This window comes from Falco biarmicus, chromosome 8 (genome assembly GCF_023638135.1).
Source record: "Falco biarmicus isolate bFalBia1 chromosome 8, bFalBia1.pri, whole genome shotgun sequence".
Taxonomy (NCBI): domain Eukaryota; kingdom Metazoa; phylum Chordata; class Aves; order Falconiformes; family Falconidae; genus Falco; species Falco biarmicus.
The window spans coordinates 20,344,741-20,369,911 of record NC_079295.1 but is presented as its reverse complement, the minus strand read 5'-3'; the positions used below and the strand labels follow the sequence as shown (position 1 = coordinate 20,369,911).

General features: G+C 39.0%; 1 protein-coding gene across 2 annotated transcripts; it reads right to left on the bottom strand.

The window, feature by feature from the left end:
• Positions 1–1,509: 1,509 nt before the first annotated feature.
• CIR1 (corepressor interacting with RBPJ, CIR1) lies at positions 1,510–25,134 on the bottom strand. Of its 2 annotated transcripts, none has more exons than XM_056350043.1 (10): positions 24,969–25,134; positions 24,015–24,109; positions 23,382–23,455; positions 22,215–22,228; positions 22,069–22,124; positions 21,660–21,708; positions 21,335–21,452; positions 6,407–6,513; positions 4,847–4,932; positions 1,510–3,084 (listed from the first exon to the last, which is right to left on the bottom strand). In XM_056350043.1, the coding sequence occupies exons 1-10, from the start codon at positions 25,038–25,040 to the stop codon at positions 2,355–2,357; spliced, it is 1,401 nt and encodes a 466-aa protein (XP_056206018.1). In that variant the 5' UTR covers positions 25,041–25,134; the 3' UTR covers positions 1,510–2,354. The 2 variants fall into 2 exon arrangements, with proteins under 2 accessions (XP_056206018.1, XP_056206019.1); XM_056350044.1 differs by having other exon boundaries at positions 22,215–22,232; positions 23,385–23,455; positions 24,969–25,012.
• Positions 25,135–25,171: the final 37 nt, after the last annotated feature.

The window sequence follows — 25,171 nt, the reverse complement described above, 5'->3', positions numbered from 1 at the left end:
CCTCCTCCGCTCCGGGCCAGGTAGGCCCGGCCTCGCCGCCGGGGCCCGTCCCCCCTCGCCGGGCGGAGGGAGCCACCGCCCGGCGCCGCGGCCCCGGCCGCCCGGCGGAGGGTGAACCCCGTGCCGCCGCTTGAAGGAAAAAGCGGAGAGAAGAGCGCGCTTACCGTCATCTGCGAACCGACAGCACCTCCTACAGGGCCCGGCCGCGCTCTGCCGAGCCGCCGCGCCGAGCGCCGGCGTCCCGAGGGCCCTCACCGGGGTCCCGCGGCGTGTGCCGGGAGAGCCGCGCCCGCCGCCCCTTCCCCCGCTGCTCTTAACCGGGCTTTGAACCCGGCGGCGCGGCGGGCCCGGCCCTCCCACCGCCCGCCGCCGGGGCCGCTGCCCGCGCCGGTGAGGGCACAGCGGGCCCAGGCGGCACCGAGCCCCCCCGGCGGCCACTCCCGGGCTGCCAGCGCCGCGCCCAAGGCGGGACAGGTGTCGCAAGGCCGACTGCTCTGTTTCACAGCCCTTCAACAGGTGGTCTTGAGCCAGACCCATCCAAAATGTCACCATTGCTCTTCTGGTCTAGTTCTCATTCGCCGCGGCCATCCATCATGGTGAACCCGTGCCATTTGTCAGTCCCTTCCAGTGCGAAGCAGCAGGATGCGCATAGCACACGGTGTAACGACATGCGAACAATAAAATGCAGAGCCCACAAAAACGCCTGCAACTGTCGGTGCTGAGCTGCCCTTCCTTCCGCAGGGGGAAGTCAGCTGCGCTGCGGTCAGCTGGCTCCTGTGCCACGCACACAACAGAGACAGACCTGTAAGCAAGGGACCTTTCTTTGGAGCAGAGGCACCTTCCAGCACTTACTAGTTATTCCTTGTATCCTTCACACTGCACTTCACATGAAAATGTTCTACCAGAATATGCCTCTTCCCCTGTCACACAACTCCGTTCTCTTACACGGACGGATAGTAAGATGTTTTGTTTAGATCGTTCATACGAGTGTTTCACCAGCCTCCTGTTCCTTCCAAATCAGAGATTCCACACACACAGTAGTACAGGGCCTGACTCTGCTGAATTGTGCGTGCCCTTTCACTCCCAGCTACTTCAGCAAGAACGCCTGGAGCAACCTAATGCAAAAGCATTTAAAAGAAGACCGTGACATTCCTTAATGGCTCACCCTTTCAAACTCATTCACATGCACTTGAGAGATGAGCTAGGTCACCTCCACCATATATTACAGTCTGCATGATACTGGAAAACTTCTGAGTGACCGTTTTAAGAAGCAGAAGTGGGCTGGTAATAAAAGATAGTTACATTTGTCCTGTCACTGAGGAGGGGAAGAAAGCTGCTTGCCAGAATACTGGGTATGGTGACACCTTCTCACGTGTCCGCTAACTAATGCACTTCCATCTGCCATCCTGAAATGGCAGAAGCACTTCCTTTGCAATAAAAACCTCGTGAAGTGTTGCCCTATGCATTTGTACTGGTTCAGAACTCTGAAGAAGGCAGCAGTTCTCACTGTTTCTAAAGAATAAAGTATTTTATTACGCAAGTCCATCTTCATAACAACATGCGCAGAAAATGACTGACAATCATTAAAAACCCAGAAAGTGTTTCATGAAAACAAAAAGATGACTATTTACATTAACCTTCTACCACAAACAATGAAATACCTGAAACAGTTGAGGCAGTAAATATTCTTTTCATGTCTTGAGAGATTATTGAACAGTAACTTGACATTGTACTGACACATACCAACAGGGGTTCAAGATGTTTAGATAGCCCTGACCAAGTTGTACACTGCAGGAGGTCAAAAAATGTTGGCTACACACTTATGTGAACTATGTGTCTCTGTTGTTTTCACTCGTGAAATTGATCTCTTACAGGGAAATTTAGGAAAAATGCTTCAGCATGAAAAAAAAACCCTCTACAATACAATGTTTTGATATCTGAAGCAGTGGTTTTATCCAGAACGATCTCAAACATTTGTTAGCATTTAGCATGTCCCAGGACTCTTCACAAATTACTCTCCGCTTCCCCTCTCAGTTGCATCTAAACAGAAATGATCATTGACAAAACCAAGAACATCACATACTGCTCTGAAATACTTTAAAACGCTAAAATCAGGTCTATGAATTACTGCATGTATACAAGAGGTATTTGCCAACAAGTATATTTATACAGTAAGAAAAATATCATCACATTTATACCTAATTTACAAATATTCCGACATTATAGAAATGATGCTGTTGGCTTTATGTAGGAAATGCTAGTTGCAGAGGTTGGAAAAGGAACAGCAGTATGTAACTGAGCCCTTGTTAAAGGTATTCATCAAAAAAAGGAGATGTTTGCACCTGCCCCCTATACTACCTAGTTTTTTTCCTCTCTCTGCTTCTGCTTCTACTGCGTCTGCTCCTTTCTCCACGTTCCACTTTACTGCACTTGTCCCCATAGCGCTCTCTAATTTTTTTCTTCTCTCTGTGCACATCTGTGCTGGGGCTCCTGGCTTCATTTTTCCTGTGCCGCTCCTCACCAGGGCTTTGACTTGGACTTTTTCTTACTTGCCTTTGCCTGGAACTGCTGTGACTTGTGCAAGGGCTTGTCCTGCTCCCCTCATCCATGCTTTGGCTTCTACTATCCCTCTCCTTTCTTTCAGCCTCTCTCTTGTCGGTGCTATGGTATCTGCTTTTGGACTTCCTTTCCCCCTCACAGAGGCTCCATTTGTTGTTCTCCGCAGAACTATCTTGCTTTAAAAGTCTGTACTTCTCCCTATCTTTGTCCTTGTTACCGTGACTACTGGGGAGATCTTCACAAAGTTTTTCTTTCCTCATCTTTGCCTTTCCTTCTGAATCGCTGCTGCTGCTGCTAGCTTCTGAAAACTTGTCTTTTTTTCTTTTCTTAGAATACATCTTCTTTTGTGCCGCTTTATCTCTGTTGTCAGTCTCGCTATCACTGCTGCTTACTGAAGTCTCACTGGAGGATGAGGAAGAGGATCTCATCTTACGTTTCTTGTGTTTACTTTTGCTTTTTTTCTTTTGCTGCTTTTTCTTCTTTCTGTCTTTCTTTCTCTTTTTCTTCTCCAGACGATCCAACTTCCTTTCATTTTCAAAACAGAAGAGTAGCACAATCAGATGTGTTAAAATATTCTAAATTACAAAGTCATTGTCTTTTAAAGTTCACTACTTCTGATGACCTACACCGTAAATGTGCTATTTTCCACAAAAACATGTTCAATTCCTCTCTCAACAAAGCATTATTTTTAAACTTCTAACCTGACGTTAACCATAGTAAGAATCCTCCTGTACTCCACAGCTGCTCTCAAACAGGAGGAATATGATTTTTTAGTTCTTTAATTTTAAAAAAGATAAGTAAGGTATGTCAATTTTGTCCTTGTAATTAGGAATAAATACATTCACTAGTGCTTTTTTTTCCTTGCCAGCCTGCTCTGGAGACTTTGGGAAATCATTGCTGCTTTTGTTTGTGCATTTTCATAAAAGGTTTTGAAAATGAAAAAAAAAGCAATTAGCGTTCACTTTCTATTAATGATGGAAACTGAGACTCTAAAGCCTACGCCTCTGAGTTCTCCATGCAAACAATACAATATTTTCAATAACATTTTCTGTCACAACTAGAAATGTACAGTTTCTAGCTATAAGTACAATATTCCATCGTGCACAGGCATTTGCTGCTATTTGCCTGCTTTCACCTAGCTTTCATTTTGCTTTCTTTGTTTATTCTTTTCAAAAAAATCAGTGCTGAATAGTGAAACTACCTTCAGTATATTAAAAAGAATCCTTTCAGGCTAGTAAAATCTAAAGGACTCAAATATTTACTGAACTTCAACTTTCAAAGATAAAGTATTATAATTTCATTGTGTTGGGCCAGCAGCTCAAACAAAGTACTGTTTTAAATGACTCAAACTACATACGTATTCCTTACTTAAAAGGAATGTAAAATATGCCACCTCTTTTCAGATAATTATTTATTATATAGGTGAATAACATACGTACCTACCTACCCACGTATCTCCTTAGCCATTTACCTTTCACCCCCCTCCCACTCTCTCTATACAAAACTTCTCTTAACTTAAAAGGACGTAGTGATACCTGTATGGGATCTACCAGGCAATAGTTAATATTTTCAATTTTAAACATTTTCAGTTATTTCAAGATAACGTTGCAAATTAATAGAGAAAAAAAAGAAGTCAGTCACCTGCCATATGAAATCAGCAGGATAGAAGCAAAGACTTGAAAACCTCATTAACATTTTATTAGAACCACAAAGTGGGTTAGCTCCCTCCGCTGGAGCAGTAAACTGTAAACCCTGATCCCAGAGCCACCGGGCTAGGCCAGCCGCGGCCTGGGGTGCAATGTCAGGTTCAGTTTAGCCGCACGGGAGAAGATAACAAACTCTGCCAAGTTGTAAACCAGTAAACAAGAACATAGAATTTTTAATCCCAGAGGAAGATGTTGTAAACAGTGGAATGTAAAATAATATTTTAAAATAGCAACTGACAGCATCTTCAGCCAGCCTATTATTATTATTATTATTATTATTATTATTAATTATTATTATTATTATTATTATTATTCTTCCTTCAGTATCCCAGTTAAATTGGAAATGAGCCCTGGTGCAAAGGCATCACAACTAGACTGGAAGAGCCAGATTAAAATGAAACAACTAGATTAAAAACCCATGCTGCATAATGCCACTTGCGGCCAAGTGTATGTTAAAGCAAGCTGATTTTCCTCTGCACTGATGGTGCTAAATTCTTCAACGGCATAGAAGAGTTACAGGGACAATCACAGAGTCAGATCTACTGGCAATACAGATCTCCTCCACTAGCTACCACACTTACCTTAGAAGTTTCTGTTTTTGTTTGGTTGATAGTGATTTTAAAAATTCAACTTCTGGATCATCATCTCCTTCACTTGCAACAAATTCCTAGGAAAATGTGGCAAGACATTAAGTTGTTACTGATAAAAATAATAATCTCTTCATTCAGATGTCTGTATTAAAAGTGATGCCTCTATGTACCTTGTTTTTGTACAGGCACAAATGTATTTGTATTACTAAGTCAGCTTAAGAGTCTTTCCAAAAAGAGCAGCATACTCGTTACAAAGTGACCCCCCTCCCCTCCCCATTCTGTCTCAAAGCTGAGTAGGTGTTATAATGTGGGGGTTATACAACAGGAGTTATTAGTAACATATGAAAAAATCACTGCTAGGGAAAGAAATATTTCTGAAATAGTTAATAAAAATGAGCCAGTTTTGGAACCCACATGACTTCTCAGGATTCGTCACTCCATTGTTACCATGCTTGGATGAATAGGTAAGATGCTAGTCCTGCTAAAACCCAGAGTAATTTAAGCAAATTACTTTTCTGTCTCGGTTTAGTCATCAGGAAAATGGGTATTAAGACATCTACCTCACTGTTGTGTTATTAGTCTTTAAATGTTCATAAAGTGTTCTAGCAATGCAAAATACTGTAATCATATAATCTACATACAGTAACGCAATCAGCAAAGCATAGCTGCTTTGAAGACCCTGAATTCTTCAAATTATGTGCATCTGGTACACTACAGTTCTCCACTGTGATGTTTTTAATTTTAAGCACATTCAGGAGGGGAAAGAAGAAATAAAGATTAAAAAGCTCTTCCAAAAAACCCCCAACATACCTAACATAAACCAAACATACTGATATCACCATGACTCATTTAACGGTGCCCATATGCTACGTTTTTCTGGGGTACATAGCTTTTTTAAATGCAAAGGTACATCCATCTGTGGAGACACAATGAATTGTTGATTTACTCAAGATTTCAAGACCAGCTTGAGGTCTTCCCCTCTTTATTAGTGGTTTGACTATCCTGCTGCATGAACAAAGGTTATTTCATAGTGGCTCACTCAAGGAGTATACATGATTTTTTTACTTTACAGTTTTATTAAAGCACCTCAATTAGAAATGTACTCTGTGCAGTTTAAGTAAAGACAATTTAATATTTTCACTCCCAGAAATAATAAATGTAACAATAGTGAATCAAGTAAAAACATCTTTAGATATAGCATTACTGGCATTAATTATTTGTGCATGCCTCCTCAAACTTCATTCACAGGCTAGCATTGCATCAGAAGTACGCAGCAAAACCCGTAACCATCCCCTTTATGAAAAACTGAATTTCTAGTCACCCAGAGGAGGGATTTATCTTATTATGCGTGGTTTTAAAAGAAGCAATTTATGATTCACCATTCTGACTGAAACAAGTCTGGAAAACAGTAAGTTTCTGGACATTTTTCTACTGGTATAGCTATTCAGTTTTCCTATGGATATGCATATTTGAAAACATTAAGTAACAATTCACAAGCAATCACATTTAGATTTATAGACATTTTCAGCTTACTGGTAAAAAGATCATTACCTGTGATGGATCATTTGCGGTCAAGTTTCTCCCCAGTACATTTTGTTTCAGTGCAAACCCACTGTTTCTCATCTCCGCTATTAGCTCCGAGGGGTGCATTGATGGCCCTGTTCACAAAAATCACAGTTTGAATGTATCATTTATATCTCTCTACCTTTTTTGGACTCCACAGTAGGAATTCAGTTGAAGCTTTGTTAAGTAAAATCACAGCTAAATCAACTCAATAATCTTCTGCTGAGCAAATAATCAGATATGATTTTCTAAAACAGCAGTCTGGAGATTCAGAATAGAAAATAATTGCATTTTTCTTTAAGTACAAGGGGATTCTCTTATGTAACTTTGTCATGTTGAAAACAATATATATTTAGGTAAGTCTAGTAATATATTTTTATTACAGTAAAAAAGCACAGGAAACCCAAAGAAAGCACATTAAATAAGACTTTTAGGTGCCCCCTCTTCCTTAAAACAAAGGGAAAATGGACTTCTAATATGTCACTAATAAGGCATTTCTCAAAATGACTCAAAGTTTTGAACTTAAATGTAAAAAGTAACCATTGTTAGAAACTCAGTATACATATGAAATATAAATAAATACGTGAAAAAATAATCTGTGTCCTTAGCTATTCTAGGGACCCCCAAATATGCTGGTTCTCTAGGCTGTTATCTCCTCAGATATTTCTGTTTTATCAGCTTAAAACCCACACTATATATTGTGTTAGAGTAGGTGTTGGGGATTAGGCACATCATCTTTCTTTGCAAACATCTAACAAGGAGTAAAATATGGGATGTATTTTGGATCATTCAGACTTGACTGTGTAGTTCATAAACCCTGTTTACTCACTCTTTTGCTTTAATGATCATCAAAGCCTCATGTACTTGTCTGATTAGGTACTTTTTCTTCACCCTACACATGCACTCTTTTGTTAGGCCACTTTCAGTAAATTTCCTTACCAGTTCATTCACCAACTTTACTGTCAATGAATTAGTACTACTGTATAAGGTAAATCTAAATTAGAAGGAATGTAAAATAGAGCATGGAGCACATGGTGACTACTTTTCAGTAAACTAACTGTAAATTATATGATTAATTAGTTTTACGAAACATACCGATCCTGCATTGTGGTTTTAAGAGTTCCTTAGTTGTGGAGATGGACAAAACCCATATATTTTTAGCTCAGAAAAGCATGGAAAGGGAGATTTTTAGTATGGAAAATATATGGAAAGTCAAATAGCACTTTCTCAAAAAAATGTCATCTTCAACTTTTTCTTCATCTTCCCGTATAATACATTGCTTACAGAAACAGGCCTATAAGTAAAGCAGGAAGGAAGAAGATAAAACTTTGAAAACGGTTTAAGAAGCCCTTACATTACTGACTTTCTTTTCACAAGTTCCTTATTTTGCCAGGCAAAAGAATTTCCTAATAAGATACCTTTTAGCCTTTCCTCAAGTTTACATTTTTATTAAGTAGGGGGTTATACCCCACGCTCCCAATATATGTTACCAGAAGCGCTTTTTCTTTTTACATTTTACAGTGTAACTGTAAGCTCACTGATAAGTTAATGAACGTATATGGGCTCCAGTGTCTACATTTTTGCTTATTTCAAACTTAAAACCTTGCTCTGCTTGCCCAAATCTACTCTGGCTGGAAGAGAGAGACATTAGACAGAAACCTAACAACAGAATTTGGTACCAGCAAGCATCTTGCTTTGAAAAGGCCACACAAACCAGCCACACCGTTCAGTCAAATACCCTCTACAAGGAAGCTGAATGGAGACAAAGTTTAGAGTTGTGAAAGAAGATTTCATCATACCAAAGAAACCAAAGCATTCGACAGGATGGCCTGCAATACTATTATTCAAAGGCAGCAAGAGCCACTACTAACAAAGTAACCTAACTAATTTACCAGCTATTCCTCCTCCTTCAGGGTCTCAGACTTGTCTGCATTTTGATGTGTATTGGATACCTAATTATTCTCATCAGTGTGAAAGGTAAGTAGAGGAATTCAACTCGTTCAAATCTATAAAGATTTGCAAAATAACGAAGACAGAACCTAACTTTGTGGTTCCATACAAGGACTACGGGCAGAACTGAGGCCAGAGAGGTGTAAAGGCATATCAGCCTCCAAAAGCACAGTTCAAAATTATTTTCTAGAAATAAACTTTTCAGGCATTTTTTGTGCATAACACTAGAAAGCGGTAAGCAAAATAATTTCCTCTTTTATGTAAAAGGTTTATAATTAATGCACTCTACTACTGATTTTTGTGTATTTATGCTGAATGGTATCAGTTGTGCTGTAACGCACAGTCCATACAGAAGAACAAGAGACCTGTCAAGGTGGCTGCTCACGCTGGGATCCAACACACAATGGCATGCAAACTTTTGAGTTAGCTTCCCTATGCTTTTTAGAGGTGAAATCAGCAACAGATGTAAAAACCAAAAATACAGGTAAGCTTAGGAGGAAAGCAAGACAGGCTAAAAATAATTTAAATGCCTTCTGTTTCCCTGTTTATTAATGATACCAAAGAGACACTCATAGCTCAATCTACAATATTTCAGTTGCAACATGGTATTACCATGATGACGACAGTTACCAAATGACTGTTATTCCTGCTTTGTGGATGTATGCAAGCGGCACCAGATGCACCTTCAAAACCTTGAGACTAAAGTGGTTTATGGAATAAATTATTCCTGTTTGGGTCTCCCTTTAATTGTGAGGGAAACAGTAATTTAGGTTCAGACTAGCTTGTCAGGAGAAGCAAGATCTCCGTAAAGCTTTATGATGTATGCTATTTTTACTGTAACTAAAGGTTTTACAAAACGCTAGGAAATGAAATTCAGGAAATAAACCAACCCCACAAATGGAAGTGGTGTCAAAACACAGCTCTGTTTCACAACCCTTCTGCGTGCAGACCCCAGCCAGGCAGGCATGATACAAGCACGCTGTCCACTACGGATGATTACAGAGGGCTCTCTCCCACTGTATGACCTTTGCAGTTTAACAAACGTTAACATTTTTGAGAGGACAACACAGGTGAACCTGCTCACACTTTTTTCCTGAACAGCTGATGCCACTGAACTTCCCAGAAGTTCTGCTGCCCAATGACAGCAAGACTGCATCGCTACCTCTGTGCAGGTAGCAATGCTAGGCCACAGCAGAGAGAAAACAATATCTGATCTGGGAAACCTAAAGAGACTGTTTTCTACCTGGTTACAAGTCCAGGCTGAGTTCTATTAAAACATTCTATTTGACAACAGCTGCACAGCTTAATAACAAATCTTTATTACTACCTAATTTCTGCAACACAACAATGAGAATCAAGATTTTAATCTTATAATTAAACTCCTTTGCTTGGAATCAAAGGAATCAAATACTTGGTAACTTTCCTTTCCCATCCACGCCTCATCAGACTGCTTTTGGTTTACACTTTGACAATTCTGATAAGCAGATCTGATTTTCTTTGAAATATCAGTACAATTTGAGGTCTCCCAGGATTCCTGGGCACAGCTAATTTATGTGACAGCACTGAGATTTGTAACACACTGTGGGCAGCTTCTTTGCAGAGTTTTAAAAGATGTAGGTGCCTAATTGTGTGAGCAAACAATCGCTTTCCCATTTCCACACTATAAAATTAAACAGGGCATTTCTCCTGGCTAACACAAACGAGGGACACAAAATCTGTAGAAGAAACACCAAACACTGAACCTCACTTAACAGAGGTTTGAAAAACTCAACTTCTCAGAAATGTCTTTGACTTCCTTATTTAGGAGCTAAAGCTTAAATCTTGGAGCCAGCAGTATATTGGCTGGTAGAGGGCCTCTTCCTTTGTTTGCTGCGAACCGATTGTGGAGTCCTACTTGCTGGACATGCAACTATGCTTGGAGTGACAAAACTTGGTTTGCCTGGTGAGCCAAAGAGGTAAATCTTTTCAGCCTGTCTTTGGCTTATGACTACACTTACGTCATTACCCTCCAAGATCTTCAGAGCAAACAGTACAAAGTATACCTAATAGCCATATATCTTGACCTAGGTAAGTTCTAATTAAGCCATAAACTGTAAAACACACAGTAAAATTGAGCTGAGAGGCTCCCAGCTGGCTAAAACTTTGGGAACTGATGTTAACTAAGTATTCTTGAACAGCATCCATCAACTTGCAAAAAATTACTCCTACATTAGGCATAGAAAAATACTTTGTCTACTATGAATTCTGATGTCCTCATATTTTCATTCCTTATGGACTTATGAGACAGTGTGAAGAAGCTACCTGCAGGATGTCATCCCGGTCAAAACATCTGGAGATGACATTATACTGTGAGTTGACGGAACGTTAGATGTAAGAATCCTGTCAAAATAGCTGAATGCTACAACTTCTGACAATTAGTCTCTCTGCATTCTTCTACCAGCAAACTAAAAATAAGTCCAAAGTTACAATGTTTCATCATCTGTTTCTTATTCTTTCTGAAACAAGTCAAATACAGTACCTTGCTATTTCTGAATATGACTGTCAGGCTTATTTTCTGGAATTTACATTTTGAGAGGGAAAAAAAAAGAAGAAAAAAAGAGAGAAGAAAAAAACCTGTAAAACTTTTCCAGATGACATTCCTTTAAAGCTAAAACATTTATCTGCTTTAAAATTAATTTATAGTCTCAGAAAAGCTTTTTACCATATAGTAGAATTAATTGCTTGCTGATATACTTATTTTTATGCATTAAGACAACTGACAACTTGTTCAGTTTTCTACAGCTACAGGTACTTGAAATTATATTACGGGCTTGCACAAAAGAGGCTCCATATTTAAAGACCCACCAAAGAATTTTTAAAGTATTTTTTCATGGCCTTTGTAATTCTCAAGAAGTAGTCTTGTCAAGCAAATAGGCTACAGTTTCTTCCTGCTTCTTACTTCCCACAGAAGTTCTTGCTGGATTAATTCTCTCTGTTTTCTTCTGTTTAAGATGCTATTTAAGGAAAAAATCAAGATAGCTCAGTTGACTCAAAGAGCTGGGGCACAAAATCAGGAAACTCAACCATTCAATGAAGAAAAGGATTTTTAGTCTTTCCAAAGTACAAGCTGAGTGCAACCTTAGCTTGACAGCTGTTGGTACATCTTTGTAATACTTGTACAACTAAATAAACAAAGAGCTATAAAAAGATTTTTTCTGAAGCCTATATGAGCATCAATTATACTGGATTGGAGAAGGATATCCTACTAGGATTTCTACAACATATTGTAAATTTGCTCCTTTATAACAAAAAGCATGCCAATTTCTTATCACGCTTAACAGAGATCAATTCTGTTTCTATTCAGCATCTGGTGGGGGGGTGTGTGTGTGTGCAATATAATTTTGGATTTCAATTACTTAAATGCCTAGCTTATAGCAAGCTCTCCCACTCCGCATAACTACCCCCTCTCCTGTCCCAGAAACGAGAAACCTATAGCTGCAATTAATTTTCAATTCTTTCTGTACTGCTCCTGAAGCTACAGATGCAAAGTATATGTAACACCCTCTCCTTGCCACAATGTTTCCTACAGGAGGCATGGGCACAGGCTTCCTCATAGGAGAACAATGCTAGCTGTAACATACCATCTAGCAGGCCTCCATTAAAATGTCTAAAGCACATTATTCAAATTATCCAATATTAGAGAATAGTACACTAAAACCTCTTTTCATAACGACTGTGATTAAATACCACTTTTTCTGCAACAGTTTCAGTGGCAGTAAGGACAGACCATAATGTTATGATTGCCAGTATCACCAAAAATAGCAGTTTTACTTCTATCTACTCATGATGCATAGTCTTGACAGTATCCGCTCAATTTATTGATAACAGCTTTCACTGCTGTCCCCAGTGCAGATGAGCAAACTGAATTACTCTTTGCAGTCAATTAAGTTTTAAATGGATTTTTATTAGGGAATACATATGGAAAGCAAAGAGATAAGGAACAGCAATAGTGTAACCACTATCCCCACCTGTGGCAGGGGAAATTAAGGTAACCAACTGTACTTAGATAGCGGCTGCAGTTCTATATTGTTATGAAATGGACTACTCAATATAAAAGTTACCGAAAAAGGCTGAAGGTTCTTCATGGTGTTATTTTAATTACAACTTTTTAACCTTTATTTTAACTAATGCTCATTTTGTGTATCAGCAAAACAGAGTATTTAGAACGGGGCTTTTCTAGAGCTTCCCCTTCCTGAAAACATGCTCTGGTGTAGGACATCTTTTAGTTTACAGAGTGATCATTTAAATCTAAAACCACCACAATCAACACATCACACTTCTAACTTGGAACTAGAGAGATAATTTACATAAACATAAATGTAAACAAAGCACACCTGTATATCTGCTATCAATTCACCAGTACACATCACACCCAGTATACTCCACTCTACAGTGTTTAAAAATTAATTTATGAATCAAGGACAAGATACTTTCAAGGCTTACCCTTTATTACTACATAATTTTTGTTAACAGTAGGCCTAAAGCATGTTGTCCAAGATGCATATAAGAAAGAGCGAAGACAACATAACTCTTCCTAGTTGTAATTTGAGTTTCTACATAACAGTGATACTGAAGCCACACTCTGCTGTGGAAAAATAAATAAATACATACTCCAGGGAGTATGCAAACAGCTCTTTCACATTCACCAGGTTTTATAAGACCATTCTGCTGGTGGATTTTGGTTCAGCACAATCACATGAAGGATGAACATACTCTGAATTCAGAATGCTGCCTTCTCTGGGTGGCAGCAAAGGAGTAACATATGATACAAGGCTTTTTAGGTTTTTATTTAAAACAGAAACTAAATTTAAAATCAGTAGACAGCTATGTCAATACATCCATATACTTTTTTTTGTGCTCTCCACAGAGTTTCGTAGTTTTTTCATATGGCTTGAAAGGAAACTGAACAAAACCAGAAAAAATTTACAGACTGAACCTAATCACACTGCATCATCTGTGAAGTTTTACTGTGGTTGTAACAGACATAGGAGTGGACACTTGCTTATCTGAAGTACAAAGAGCCATTATCAAAATTATGTGATCAGGATCCTGGACATGAAGAACACTGCAAATTTATGCTGCCTCCACTAATACAGAATTGATCATTTTTTACTAATAATTTTTCCATCTATTTCAGAGTTGACTGCATTTTGACCATATTTACACTTCAAAGCAAGTGCTGCAGTTGGCATTAAGATAAATCAATGAATAAAAAAAAAAAATCTGGCTTTTAATTAGCTCTTCTTAAGATGGTCTGCACTTTAACTGAATTTAACATTTTAGCACAGAATTTCAGTATGATCTGTCATGCTTTTGTCCTAGGGTATTTCAGAGAAACCTGTTCCCTTTTTACTTTTTTTAAGTACTAAACCCCATTTAACAGTATCAAACTGCTATAGGAATCCATATTTATTGCTTAAACACTAAGCACAAGACTTCTAAGAAATCTGTATTTTATGCATTCACACCAAATACAGAGGCTTCTGAAACATAAATGGAGGATTATTCTAAAATGTGACAGTTTTGAAACTATGTGAAGATTTAGTTAAGGTTCCTACTGTTCACAATCAAAGGTCTCAGCTGCAGATCATAAAGGAAGGTTTTACACACTGTGTTTCTACAGATGACCATTTATACAAATATTCACAGTTACCATATTCAAATACCTTCTCTTTGTTATTACAGATTCAAGAGAACACTTAAATAAATTCCTGCATTCCTGATACAATGCAGATTTTTATCTGCTGGGAAACAAAAAAGCACTGTATTTGTCACTGAAAAAATGCAGTGAGATATAGACATAATACAACATAGACAGAGATTTCCTTTTTTGCTGACTCCGTATGACTAGTAATTTCAATGATTACTATGGAAAGGAACTTCACCCAAAAGCTAAAGATCAGTTGAACACACTAAGTGACAGACTGATGGAAGCTACAGCCACAATTAGCTGAGGGGCACTCAGGCGATGACTTTTCCACAGCATGCTAATCACTTTACAGTAGCCTCTTTCTGGTCAGTAATTTCACTGGACGGATCACACAAGGAGCCAGTCAGCTGTAAAACAAGCAAAGTAGTCCATAGCAGAGAAGGACATCCAGCACCCCCCAGGCTTCAGTTTCAGAGGCCAAGAGCGTAAGAATCATTTTTAATCTTGCTGTGCCACCTCTAACTATGCCATTCAAACAACTACCTCCCCGTCTGAGAAATGAGCCTTACTTCCCAGATAACAATAACCTTTCTTCGTAAGACAGTAAGTTTCCCAGCAGGTTATTTGTTCTAAAAAACATATGATAAAAGTTGTAAGCATTTAAGCTTTCATAGGTTTTTAGCAATGTCCCCCAACCCTCATTAAACAGGATAGAGAAAAAAAGAGAAAAAAGTTTATCCTAACTTTACCTGACTAAAAAAATTGCAGGCAATTTTGAAGTGAAGTAACAGTATTACTTCAAAACAGTCTGCAGAGAAAACCTACTAGTCTCTACTCTAATGAAATCAAAGGCTTTTCAGACTTCACAAAAAAAAAGCAGTGAAAATCACAAAAAAAATTAAAAATCAACAGAGGCTGCTGGTTAATGACAAAAAAGGATTGTAAAAACAGGCAAACTTTTAGATGCTAGTGACCTGGGTTTTTTGCTGGTATATATTACATATTTTATGCTTGCATATATACACAGTGGCACATAAAGTCAGAACCACAACTGATACTTTCATCTTGTCTGGACTTTGAAAGTTAGAATTTTATCAGTAAAAAACCCTGTAAATCAGTTTAGCCCAAAGAAGCATTTTGATTGCCTAATTTAGCTTTGTAAAGGAGAAGTAAATCTTGTAAGTTGGTCTCTGTAAGCCTCACAGCTGGAACATTCTAACACTACTTTGCAGTTTCCAGTGATCAAAGTAAGTTACTTTATATCTAAAACTAAGAATTTCATAATGGAAATAATGCAACACCAGGGGATGCAGTTATCATGAATAATTACAATCCTGGGAGATTACAGACAAGGCTGTACCCCAGGGGTGTGATTATCCCATGATAACCACATCCACTGAAATTGCCTTATTGCAAAAATAATCTCTATTCACTGGTGAGATATTATTCAATAGGCGCTTTTTTAATGGTAAGATTATTATTTTTTTTATAGGAATTACCAGCTAGATTAATAAAATGGTCCCAGAAGCAAAATAACCAAGCCACCATGCCCAAGTTAAGGTACTGACTGTACTTATTTTTGTTTGCCAGAGTACTGCAGTGTATGTCAGGTCTTGAAAGACAGCAGTCTCACCAAACACCGTTATGTGCCACAGACGTGCTTTTGCCCTGCAGTGGTTCCACCAGAGTAAACTGAAGTCCATGACTGGTCTTTGCTACAAGATACTCAACACTGAATCCAAAACAGCTATTGCCAATCAGTTTATGTGCAAAGAGAAAGATTACAATGCACTTCACATAAGATTCAAAGACAAGTATCCTGCTGCTGGAATAAGACAATCACAGCTTATAGAAGTTATGGGAAAGAAAAAGCCCGTTTTGGTGGTTATTTTATAACGTGAAGAAAAATGTCTGTAGGCAATCGATAACTTTTTTCCCTCACAGAAAACCAGAGCAGGAACTTTTGATAATGCAACTAAAACAGACATGAGTTTAATTTGCATTCATTCGAACTCAAACATTTTGTCTGAGGCTAAAAAGCCCAGTCTGAGTCTAAATAAGACCTTTTGTTTTGCTCTCTTTTGGAAGCAGGAAAAAAAGAAAGAACAAAATACAAACTGAACTTGTAACAAGTGCTCTTGAATTCTGCTTCTATATTACTTAAACTTTTTCTCATTCAAATAAGGAGTCTACATCCTATTGAAACTCACTGATTTGGGCATTTGGGAAAAAAAAAATTACATTGCTCCCTGGGCTTGTAGTAAACTGAAGTCACCACTTTGACCTTTGAAGGTCCAGGTTTGGAGGAAGAAAGGGAAGGATGGGGAAAAGCTGCTCTTGCTCTTCTAGCTCAGTAACTTGGTTATCCTAATGAAATTATTTTTTACTCTCATTTTCTGTCAAAAGCTCTTGCTTTTGACCAAGGAGGAAGATGAAAATGCCCCTCCAATTAGGTAAGTGCCAATCTTTCGTACATACATAAAGATACATTGGCACTATTGTGGCCACCACTGTTTGTACTGGGTTTGGCCGGGATAATTTTCTTCATAGTAGCTTGTACAGGGCTGTGTTTTGGGTTTGTGAGCAAACCAGTGCTGATAGCAAGGAACATGTTGCCCAGCATCAAGGCCTTTTCAGTTTCTCAGGCTGTCCCACCAGCAAGCAGGCTGGAGGTGCACAAGAAGTTGGGAGGGGACACAGCTGGGACAGCTGACCCCAGCCATATTCCATACCATACAACACTGTGCTCAGCAATAAAAGCTGCAGTAAGAAGGAGGAAGAAGGGACATTTGGACTTACGGCATTTGACCTCCCAAGTCACCATTACCCATGATGAACACCTGCCTGCCATGGAAAGTGGTGAATGAATTCCTGATTTTGCTTTGCTTGTGTGTGCAGCTTTTGCTTTACCTATTGAACTGTCTTGTCCCAGCCCACGAGTTTTCTCACTTTCACTGTTCCAATTCTCCTCCCCATTCTGTGGGGGAGAATGAGCGAGTGCCGAGTAGCGCTGAGCTACACCACCCTGTTTCCCTTCCAGGTTAATTAACTCTGTCCAGTAATGTTCCTGACGGCAGTTACACTTCTACACCAGAGATTTTTAGACTTCAAAGTTATTACATGATGGAATTCAGTCATGAGTCTAATTAGTATATAATAAGCTTCTCCTGTGGTTCCTAAACTTGTATGGGTAAGATGTTTCAGTCCTCCTTTACAGCAGAGCATCTGAAGAAGTTCTGCCATTACTGTTCTGTGGATAGAAATCCATTTGGGTAAATGCATGAAGACAGCAGTGAACAAGACAGTCCTCTATTTTCCTGTGTGCTAAGTGTACTTCTCCAAAACAAGGTTGAGAAGAAAGAGGCCTGCTAAACATCTCCTACAGGGAAGCCAGACCATTTCTTAAATCTGCTTCTGCAGAAATTAGTGATGCCAATGTCCTCAGAATACTAGATTTAGAACCACGAGGCTGAGGGTTCCCAAGCACTGATGGCTTACAGATTCATTACCAGCCAGGATGCTTTGCCATACATGGACTAGCATCTTCCAACACTATGCTGACGCACTGTGTGCTCTAACAAGGGAGAGGATTTTTCAAGTTTGAAGAATCTTAACCTAAATTTTGGTAGTGCAACTACCACACACTGCCCAGAAAAAATTATTCAGTTAGGTTTGCAAGAAAAGGATGCCAGATCATCTTTTACTAGGATGAAAAGACTACAGATGGGAGGAAATAATGTGCTACCAAGTAAATCCCTTGAAAGCAAGTGCTCTTTTCAAAGACTTTATAGAAAAATTCCAAAGATTAGCTCTTTAAAAAAGAAAAAAAATATTCAATGTTCTATAGCTTAAATTTGGTTCTTCCAATACAATTAATTCCATAAACTAGCTGGAGTCCTGGAATATTGACTACTGCACTAAAATTTTCTTCTGGTTTCACCTTCATTCCTTACTATATGTATATTTCTCAGATGTACCCTTTTATTTGAGAGACAATATTTATATTTCAATTTCCTGACACACAAGCTAGGAACAAGTTTTCAAAGATGGTTTTCTACATATGGAATTACTTCCTGACCTTTAAAAGTCTTATCTGCTCTAATAACTTAGCCCAGCATTTTTCAAGACTTTCTTGAGAGCTGGTTGCAATTTTACACATTTATTTATTAAAACTCCCATACAAATAAATTAAATAAACATTCCAGACTTCTTGTGTATTATAAACAATCATTCCCTATGCTTGAAATCCCTATTCATTGTTCTCTTCAGGGTGTTTATTTTCTTCTACACTGTAGAAACGAACAAACAGCTTCTGAAAATTCTTTGGAGTTCAGAACTTAGAAGCCAAGTGGTTTTGTACTTTTTTGTGTGTGTGCTGACAATCGTGATACATGAAAACTCTGGACTATTTACATGTCTTTGACAAGTTTTCTAAGCATGAGGAGACACTTATTTGTGACACACGGCAGGGGAAGTGTGTGGGTGGATGGGAAGCAATTCAAGCCCTTTTTTTTTTTTTTTAAGCCTAATCATCAATTCGTCAAACACAGAAAGGTTTCATAAAAAGATGATATCATAAAAAGTCTCTGTCCCTTACAAAGCAGCATTTTCTGCAGTTCTAGCCAACCTGAATAAGAACAATGTGGCAATGGACATTTTTTCAGTACTATAAAATAATGAGAAATAATCAGGAATTTAGTCTAGAGACATAAAAGCAGCCTAGGAGTGCATGGAATTACTGATTGAGACGTGGGAAGCAGCAGAGCATGAGGACATATGTTGTACAGAGGAACAGAAGAAGGTTCTTGGAGGTGGATACTGATCCAGCATTAGGGCTAGTAAAGAATTACGTAGAAGTAATGAGACAAAACAGAGCAATAAAGAGAAATGGTCAAGACAAGATTATATTGTTGGGGGGTGTTGATCGGCACATGGAAGAATTTGGATTTTTAATGTTGCAGTGTCTTGTTAGGAAATGTAAACACAGTGTTTTACCCTCAGCGTAGGTTAATTTTACAGAGCTAACTGCAGATTTCCTGCACTGTAACAACTCTCAGCAGTGCAAAGATAACTACTTACTCCCATCCCAGACAACGTAAGACTAGTGTCAGGGTTTAGTTGAAAAAAAATCCCATTTTTTAGAAAATGTGTGATGTAAGCTTTAATATGCCTCATAGATGAGTTATGAGTCTTAAGAGAATCAGTGAATTCAGTAACTTGTGTTCTCACTTAACTATAGTGCTTCATTTACATACATAGAATTTTCTAAAGTCATCAAAGGAGTGTAATTTAGCTTGTTATTAAGTCAGGTGAAGTTTTAGAAAAGTTGATAAAAGGATTGTATTCCTGAGGTTAGAAAAAGCAGACAACCTTTTATCTGATGATCTAATTAATGATCTTACCACTCCCCATAGGCCTTATATCTGCTATTAAATGGAGAACTTAAAATTGTTTTAATTTTACCTATACTGTTTTTACATAGTGTCCCTGAAAGAAAGAAAAGGAAGTAGCAGTATCATTACAGCTGACTATTCACATCCAAGAACAGCGTCTTACAAATTATATATACAAACCCTGATCTGTCACCCACCCCTACTCCCTGAAATCCTTCCTCAATCTATAAAAAAAGTCCATGCTCAGCATAGCACACTAAGTTCCAGAGCTAAAACCGAGAGGGCACTGGCACAGTCTGAGAACATCCAAGTAGTTCTACAGCACTTTTCTTCATGCAAAATACATCATATGTGCTAAATCTCTCTCTTCAGGCTCAGAAAGGCAGTTTGGAAAGCTACCCAGAGAACATCTCCCTGACTGGGAAACACCCACAGCAGTCAAACGTTGTCTACACGTACATAATCAGTTCAGTTAGGTTTGAAACAAGCAGTTAGTCTTGTATTGACACTACAAAGTGTCCATATTACACTGTTATGAATAATAAGGAGTCCATTTTCAAGTTTGTGCAAGCACATGTAAATACTTTCCACTTTCCCAGCCAAACACTCCTAAAATTTACCCACGTAATTTGAAGTGTGGGGTGGGAGGTGGGGGAAGTGAGTTCTGCAGCACAAAAGCATATCTGACACCTAAGAGCTGCACAATATAATTCTACCAGCACCAAACACAAGCACAATTTCTTCCAAGGTAAGAAAGAAAGAAGAAAATTATTTAATGTTATAATCTACTGAACAGAAAGGCTGATAATGTCAACTACAGGTTGGCTAAACAATGGTATAATCATCAGACAGTGCCTAAAAGCAGGGGAACGTAAGAGGTACTATTTCCTTTAAATTAAGTCTCCCAGGCCTCATCTCAAAGAAATGACACATCTAGGTGATCTAATTCTGAAAAGCAAGATTGTTGGTAGGCTAAGTATGTAGTAAAACCAAGAGCTACTACATCAAACAGGTAACACCTGGAGGTTTTCTGTCCTTCCTCAGGTTATCAAGTGTGCAATTGTAATGCTATCCCTGCAAAGCTGAATACACAATGCTGCACGTGATCTTAAAGCACAGTACAGCAAGGCTGAAGACTCACCCGTGTTATCAGGTGTTTCTTTAATGTGTCACAAATTTAAGAATCTTTAAAGTTTTACAAACTTGGGTCAACTTACAGAAAACAAGAGTATTGTAGGCAAAGAAGTATTCAATTTGAATGTTTATATCCACTTTAAACCTCATCTAACACTAAACGCTGTGTGACCTCAAGTAACAGGAAAGCTAATAAAGGAAAAAAATGGTAGTTCAGGAAGCAATGAGAAGGCAGCTGAAAGAAAACCAGGCATCTGGAAATCTAGGTTTCAACTGCTTGCCCACTTACAGAAGCACAATTACGATATAAAAAAAACAAACCACCCAAGCCTCTCCTTTTTTCCAAGTGATTAACAAAGCTATACTGATACATCCCAGCTTTTCCAAGCAGTGTGCCTGAATCTGAACCAGGGCAGTCTCTGACAACCCATTACACTGACAATATGTGTCAACAACAACAAAAAATTATTCTGGTAAACAATCTTGTTGCAGCTTCTTAATTTTTGCCACAGATAGAATTGAACCAACAGTCATTATGGAATATTTTTTAAATGTGTCATTAACTAGGAAATTAGGTCCCTGCCATTTGAAATAACAACTTGAAATTGTAGAATACATTTGGAATAAAGAAGCATTTTCCCCATTTCATCAATTCTTTAAATTATGATAAACTTAAACCTTCTAAAATTAAATGTTATTAGCTCCTCCAAAATTTCTAACCAGCATCTTTAAAAGACATTCGCTGCCTACCTGAACCATCACTGGAGACTGAGCTTGCATTAATTCCAGAAAGGCCAAATAACGGACATTCGCGATCAGTGTTTACATGACCCCACTTGTGGCATTTAATACATCTCACATTCCGCACCTAAAAAGCAAAAAAAAATAGACATAATTTAGTTAACTATAGAGCTTAATATTTACAGAAATATCTATATTATTAGGCGTAAGAGAAGCTTTTAAACTCACTGAGAAACAGATGATAAAATTAAGAGAGTCCATGTAAATGTTCTGTAGTTAGATAATATTTGAAATATACCCAAGACATCCACAGAGTGAAATTTATGGAACTTGCCTGGATACCAAACGGCTGATCTCTGATATTCATATCATCCTTAGCATATCTGTTACACAAACACAGAAGAAAATGAATACTCAAATTACTATTTTGTTTAAAACCATCCTACCCCAAACTACCTTTTATTGTTAAGTGTATATCCATTTCAGAGATACACTTCCAGTAAACATTAGTTTTAATGTGTTTTCAAATATAGATGTAAAATTAAAACAAAAACTAAGCTGATCAAGGAAACAGTACTAGGTTTGCAGGTTTTACTAATTAACTGCTAGGACATGACAAGATTACACAAGTGACCTGCTCAAAAATAAAACAGGAAGGGAAGGGGCGGGGGGGGGGGGGGGTGGCGGCGGGAAGAGATATGAAAGGTAAGTAAAAAGAAAAAAAAATTATTCAGATATCTTACTTTTCTCGAGGGGCGACTTTTTGCCATTCAAATTTGTATTCAGTTTCTCCTTCTTGCTATAAAACAGAAAACATGGTAAGTTTGAAATATTTTCTTTTAATACATCTTAAGTAGGAAGAAAACAACAAAATGATGTAATGAAATACCTCCTTAGTTTCCTCTTTGAATGTTCAGAAGTCATGAAAAGAAAAGAAAAAGTACGTTAATTAGACACCAGCTGCATTTTACATGCATAAGTTATACACAAAATATTCTATGGTTTATACTAATACAATGGTGCAAATACTCAGAAAGTAACTTTATTTAAATAGAGTGCACATAAATAATCAGCCTCTAGTATATGGTTACAAATGTATAAAACCAGAATAATCTTTTCAAACCATACTGATTTGATATATAAATACAAAGAACTGTATAGACTTGTTTTCCAAAAGCAGCAACAATACTTAGGTCTAAAATCTTCTAGCACAAAAAATCACTAGTTTAAAATTGCAGAATATGCTCTAAGCTTAAGGGATTACTTTAAGAGCTTTTAAAGTTAAATAATTGCAAAATTTGCTCTACAAGAATGAGCCCATCCAAGCACTTCCAAGGGGTTTTGTGCAAATGGGAAAGATGCATTTTAAAGGGGACGTGTCTTCTTTTAAAGGGAATATGCTTTCTTAGTTCTGCACTTATATTCAGATTTTGCTAAATTTAAGTGACCAATATGAGTACCCCCCAGGTACTAAGTAACTTCAGTTTATGAATCTACTAAATAAAGTCATAGTCACCCACCACAGTCAGGTCAGCCAGCACTTTTGACTACAGAATCTCAGTATTTATTATTTCTAAAACTTCCACTTATTAACTTCTTGCTTTGGTATTTCCTATGTCTTACATGCATCAAGCTGAATTATGGACAGAGTTTTTAAGTAAAAGTGACCCTGCTATTTCTAAAAAGGTGAGTAAGCACCTTGGTAAGGTCTAGTGCTCCTCCAATGCCTTTATAATTGGCTAAAAAAAACACCTTTGGCCAACGACAGAATTTCTGTTGTTGGCAGGAAAGATATTTTATCCATTTTTTTCCTTTCACGCTGAATTGCTGCTTTAAAAACTCCCAACTAGTCTCAATTTGAAATAAATTAAAGCGTTGTGAGATCAAAATTATTATATGCTATGTATTTCTGCATATTACCATAGAAAGAACTAAAAATCATACCTTCGAGCATTACCTCAGTATGAATAAATTATTTTAAAATAAAAGACATTGTGCTCATTTCTTCAGAAGGTACTGTCAGTACTGCCTGCTCAAGAGTAGGAAACCACAGTACCTTTTTTTGCTCCAGGTGGGGCCTCATACATGAAATTAAGCCCATTCTTCACACGCTCATCACCCATAAGCAACCTAAATAAAAAGGACAGAGTTTGGGATGTTACACACAAAACAGTCATATTACTTATATATATTTAAAAAACCCAAACCAACAAAAAAACCATGCAAATATGCAGCAGGAAATCGTTATAACAACTGGGAATTTTTCATTTGTTAATTTGAGCAACAGAAGTTGAGCATCAAAAAAACCTGAGAGACCAGTCAATGCTTTTGTGTGCTCCCTTGAAAAGCGTGATTTTTGGTACACAATCTCAACTGAAATGTAACTCTGTGTCCACAGAATTATGACAGACATTTTTGTGTGACCCAAATATATTGTTATACAAGGTTACCTACTGTTCCATGCAATGTAACACATTTTGAAAAGAATCAGAAGATGCACAGAAGCCACTTTAAAGAAGTTTTTGTGACCTCTGCTTAATCAAACACCAATTTATGAGTCATTGTCCTCTCCTACTACTATGGTCAATGGCAGACAATTTTTCAAATAACTCACAACGATATGCCCTTTACTATGACAAAAACAAGAGACATTAGGAAGAAGTGTGTGTGATCTTACGCTAATTCTCACCTGTTATCATAAGATTCCTGTTCTTTCAGATACTGCTGCATTAATTCTTCTTGTTTCTTCTTATCGTAAGATATTTTCTGTTCCGCCATCCATACCTAGTTAAAACAAGTAAGTTCCTACTTTAAACAAATAAAAAAAAATACCACAAAATACAATCATGTATAAATACTTAACTGGCTTCATGTATTGAAAATACTTAACACGGGAAAATTCCCATTCCAATCACATAAAGCATACTATTTTTGTCCAGCATTTCAACAAATGAATTTCACACAGGCAGTAACGTTGATAAGCTACAACTTCAACAACGTTTAGGAACTGAAGTGACGTGGGAAAGCTGAGTACGTGGGAGGAGGGGGCTCAGAGAACACCCAGGGGTGCCACCACCTTCCCCGCACCCCGGTTCCCTCGGCAGCTCCCGCACCGGCCCACTCCTGGGGACGGGATCCCTGGCACCGGGCCCAGGCGGGTGTGAAACACCGGCAGGCCTCACAGGCGGGGGCGGCCCGGACGGTGCGTGGGGCCTGTTTATCCAGAGAGCCAGGTGCTGGGAACGCGTATAAGCATACACATTTTTATTATAAATTTAAGGGCCCAGGAGAAGGCGACAGTCGCACACACCTATGAGGAAGCAAACCTGTAGCTTCAAATATTTCCTAACTTTTCTTACTGCCCCTTCCTTCCCCCTTGCCACAGCGCCGGTCCCGCCGCAGGAAGGCCGACCTGCCCCGCTGATGCCACTGCGGTGCCGGGAGCCCGGCAGCCCCCGGGACGGCTCCCCGCTCCCGCCCCCAGACAGCACCCCCGCCCCGGGAAGGCTCCTCCCGCCCCGGAGGCCGCGGTGCGCGGCTGAGGCGGCCTGGCTGGCCCGGCCGGCTGAGGGGCCACCGCGCCTCACCCCAGCCCAGCCCAGCCGCCCGGCAAGGCCCGCGGTAGCTGCCGACCCTCCCTCACCTTTTTGATGTTGGACTTGGAGGCGGGGTGAAAATCCTTCTTGCACATGAAGTTGGCGAATGACTTCCCCATGGCGGCGGCGGGGAAAGTGCGACCGGCTGCCCGCGCTGACACGGGCCCTCAGCGGCTGCCTCCGCCGGGCCTTCCGGGTCGGCGGGCGGCCCTTCCTGCGGGGCGCGGCAACGCCGCCGCCCGGACCCGCC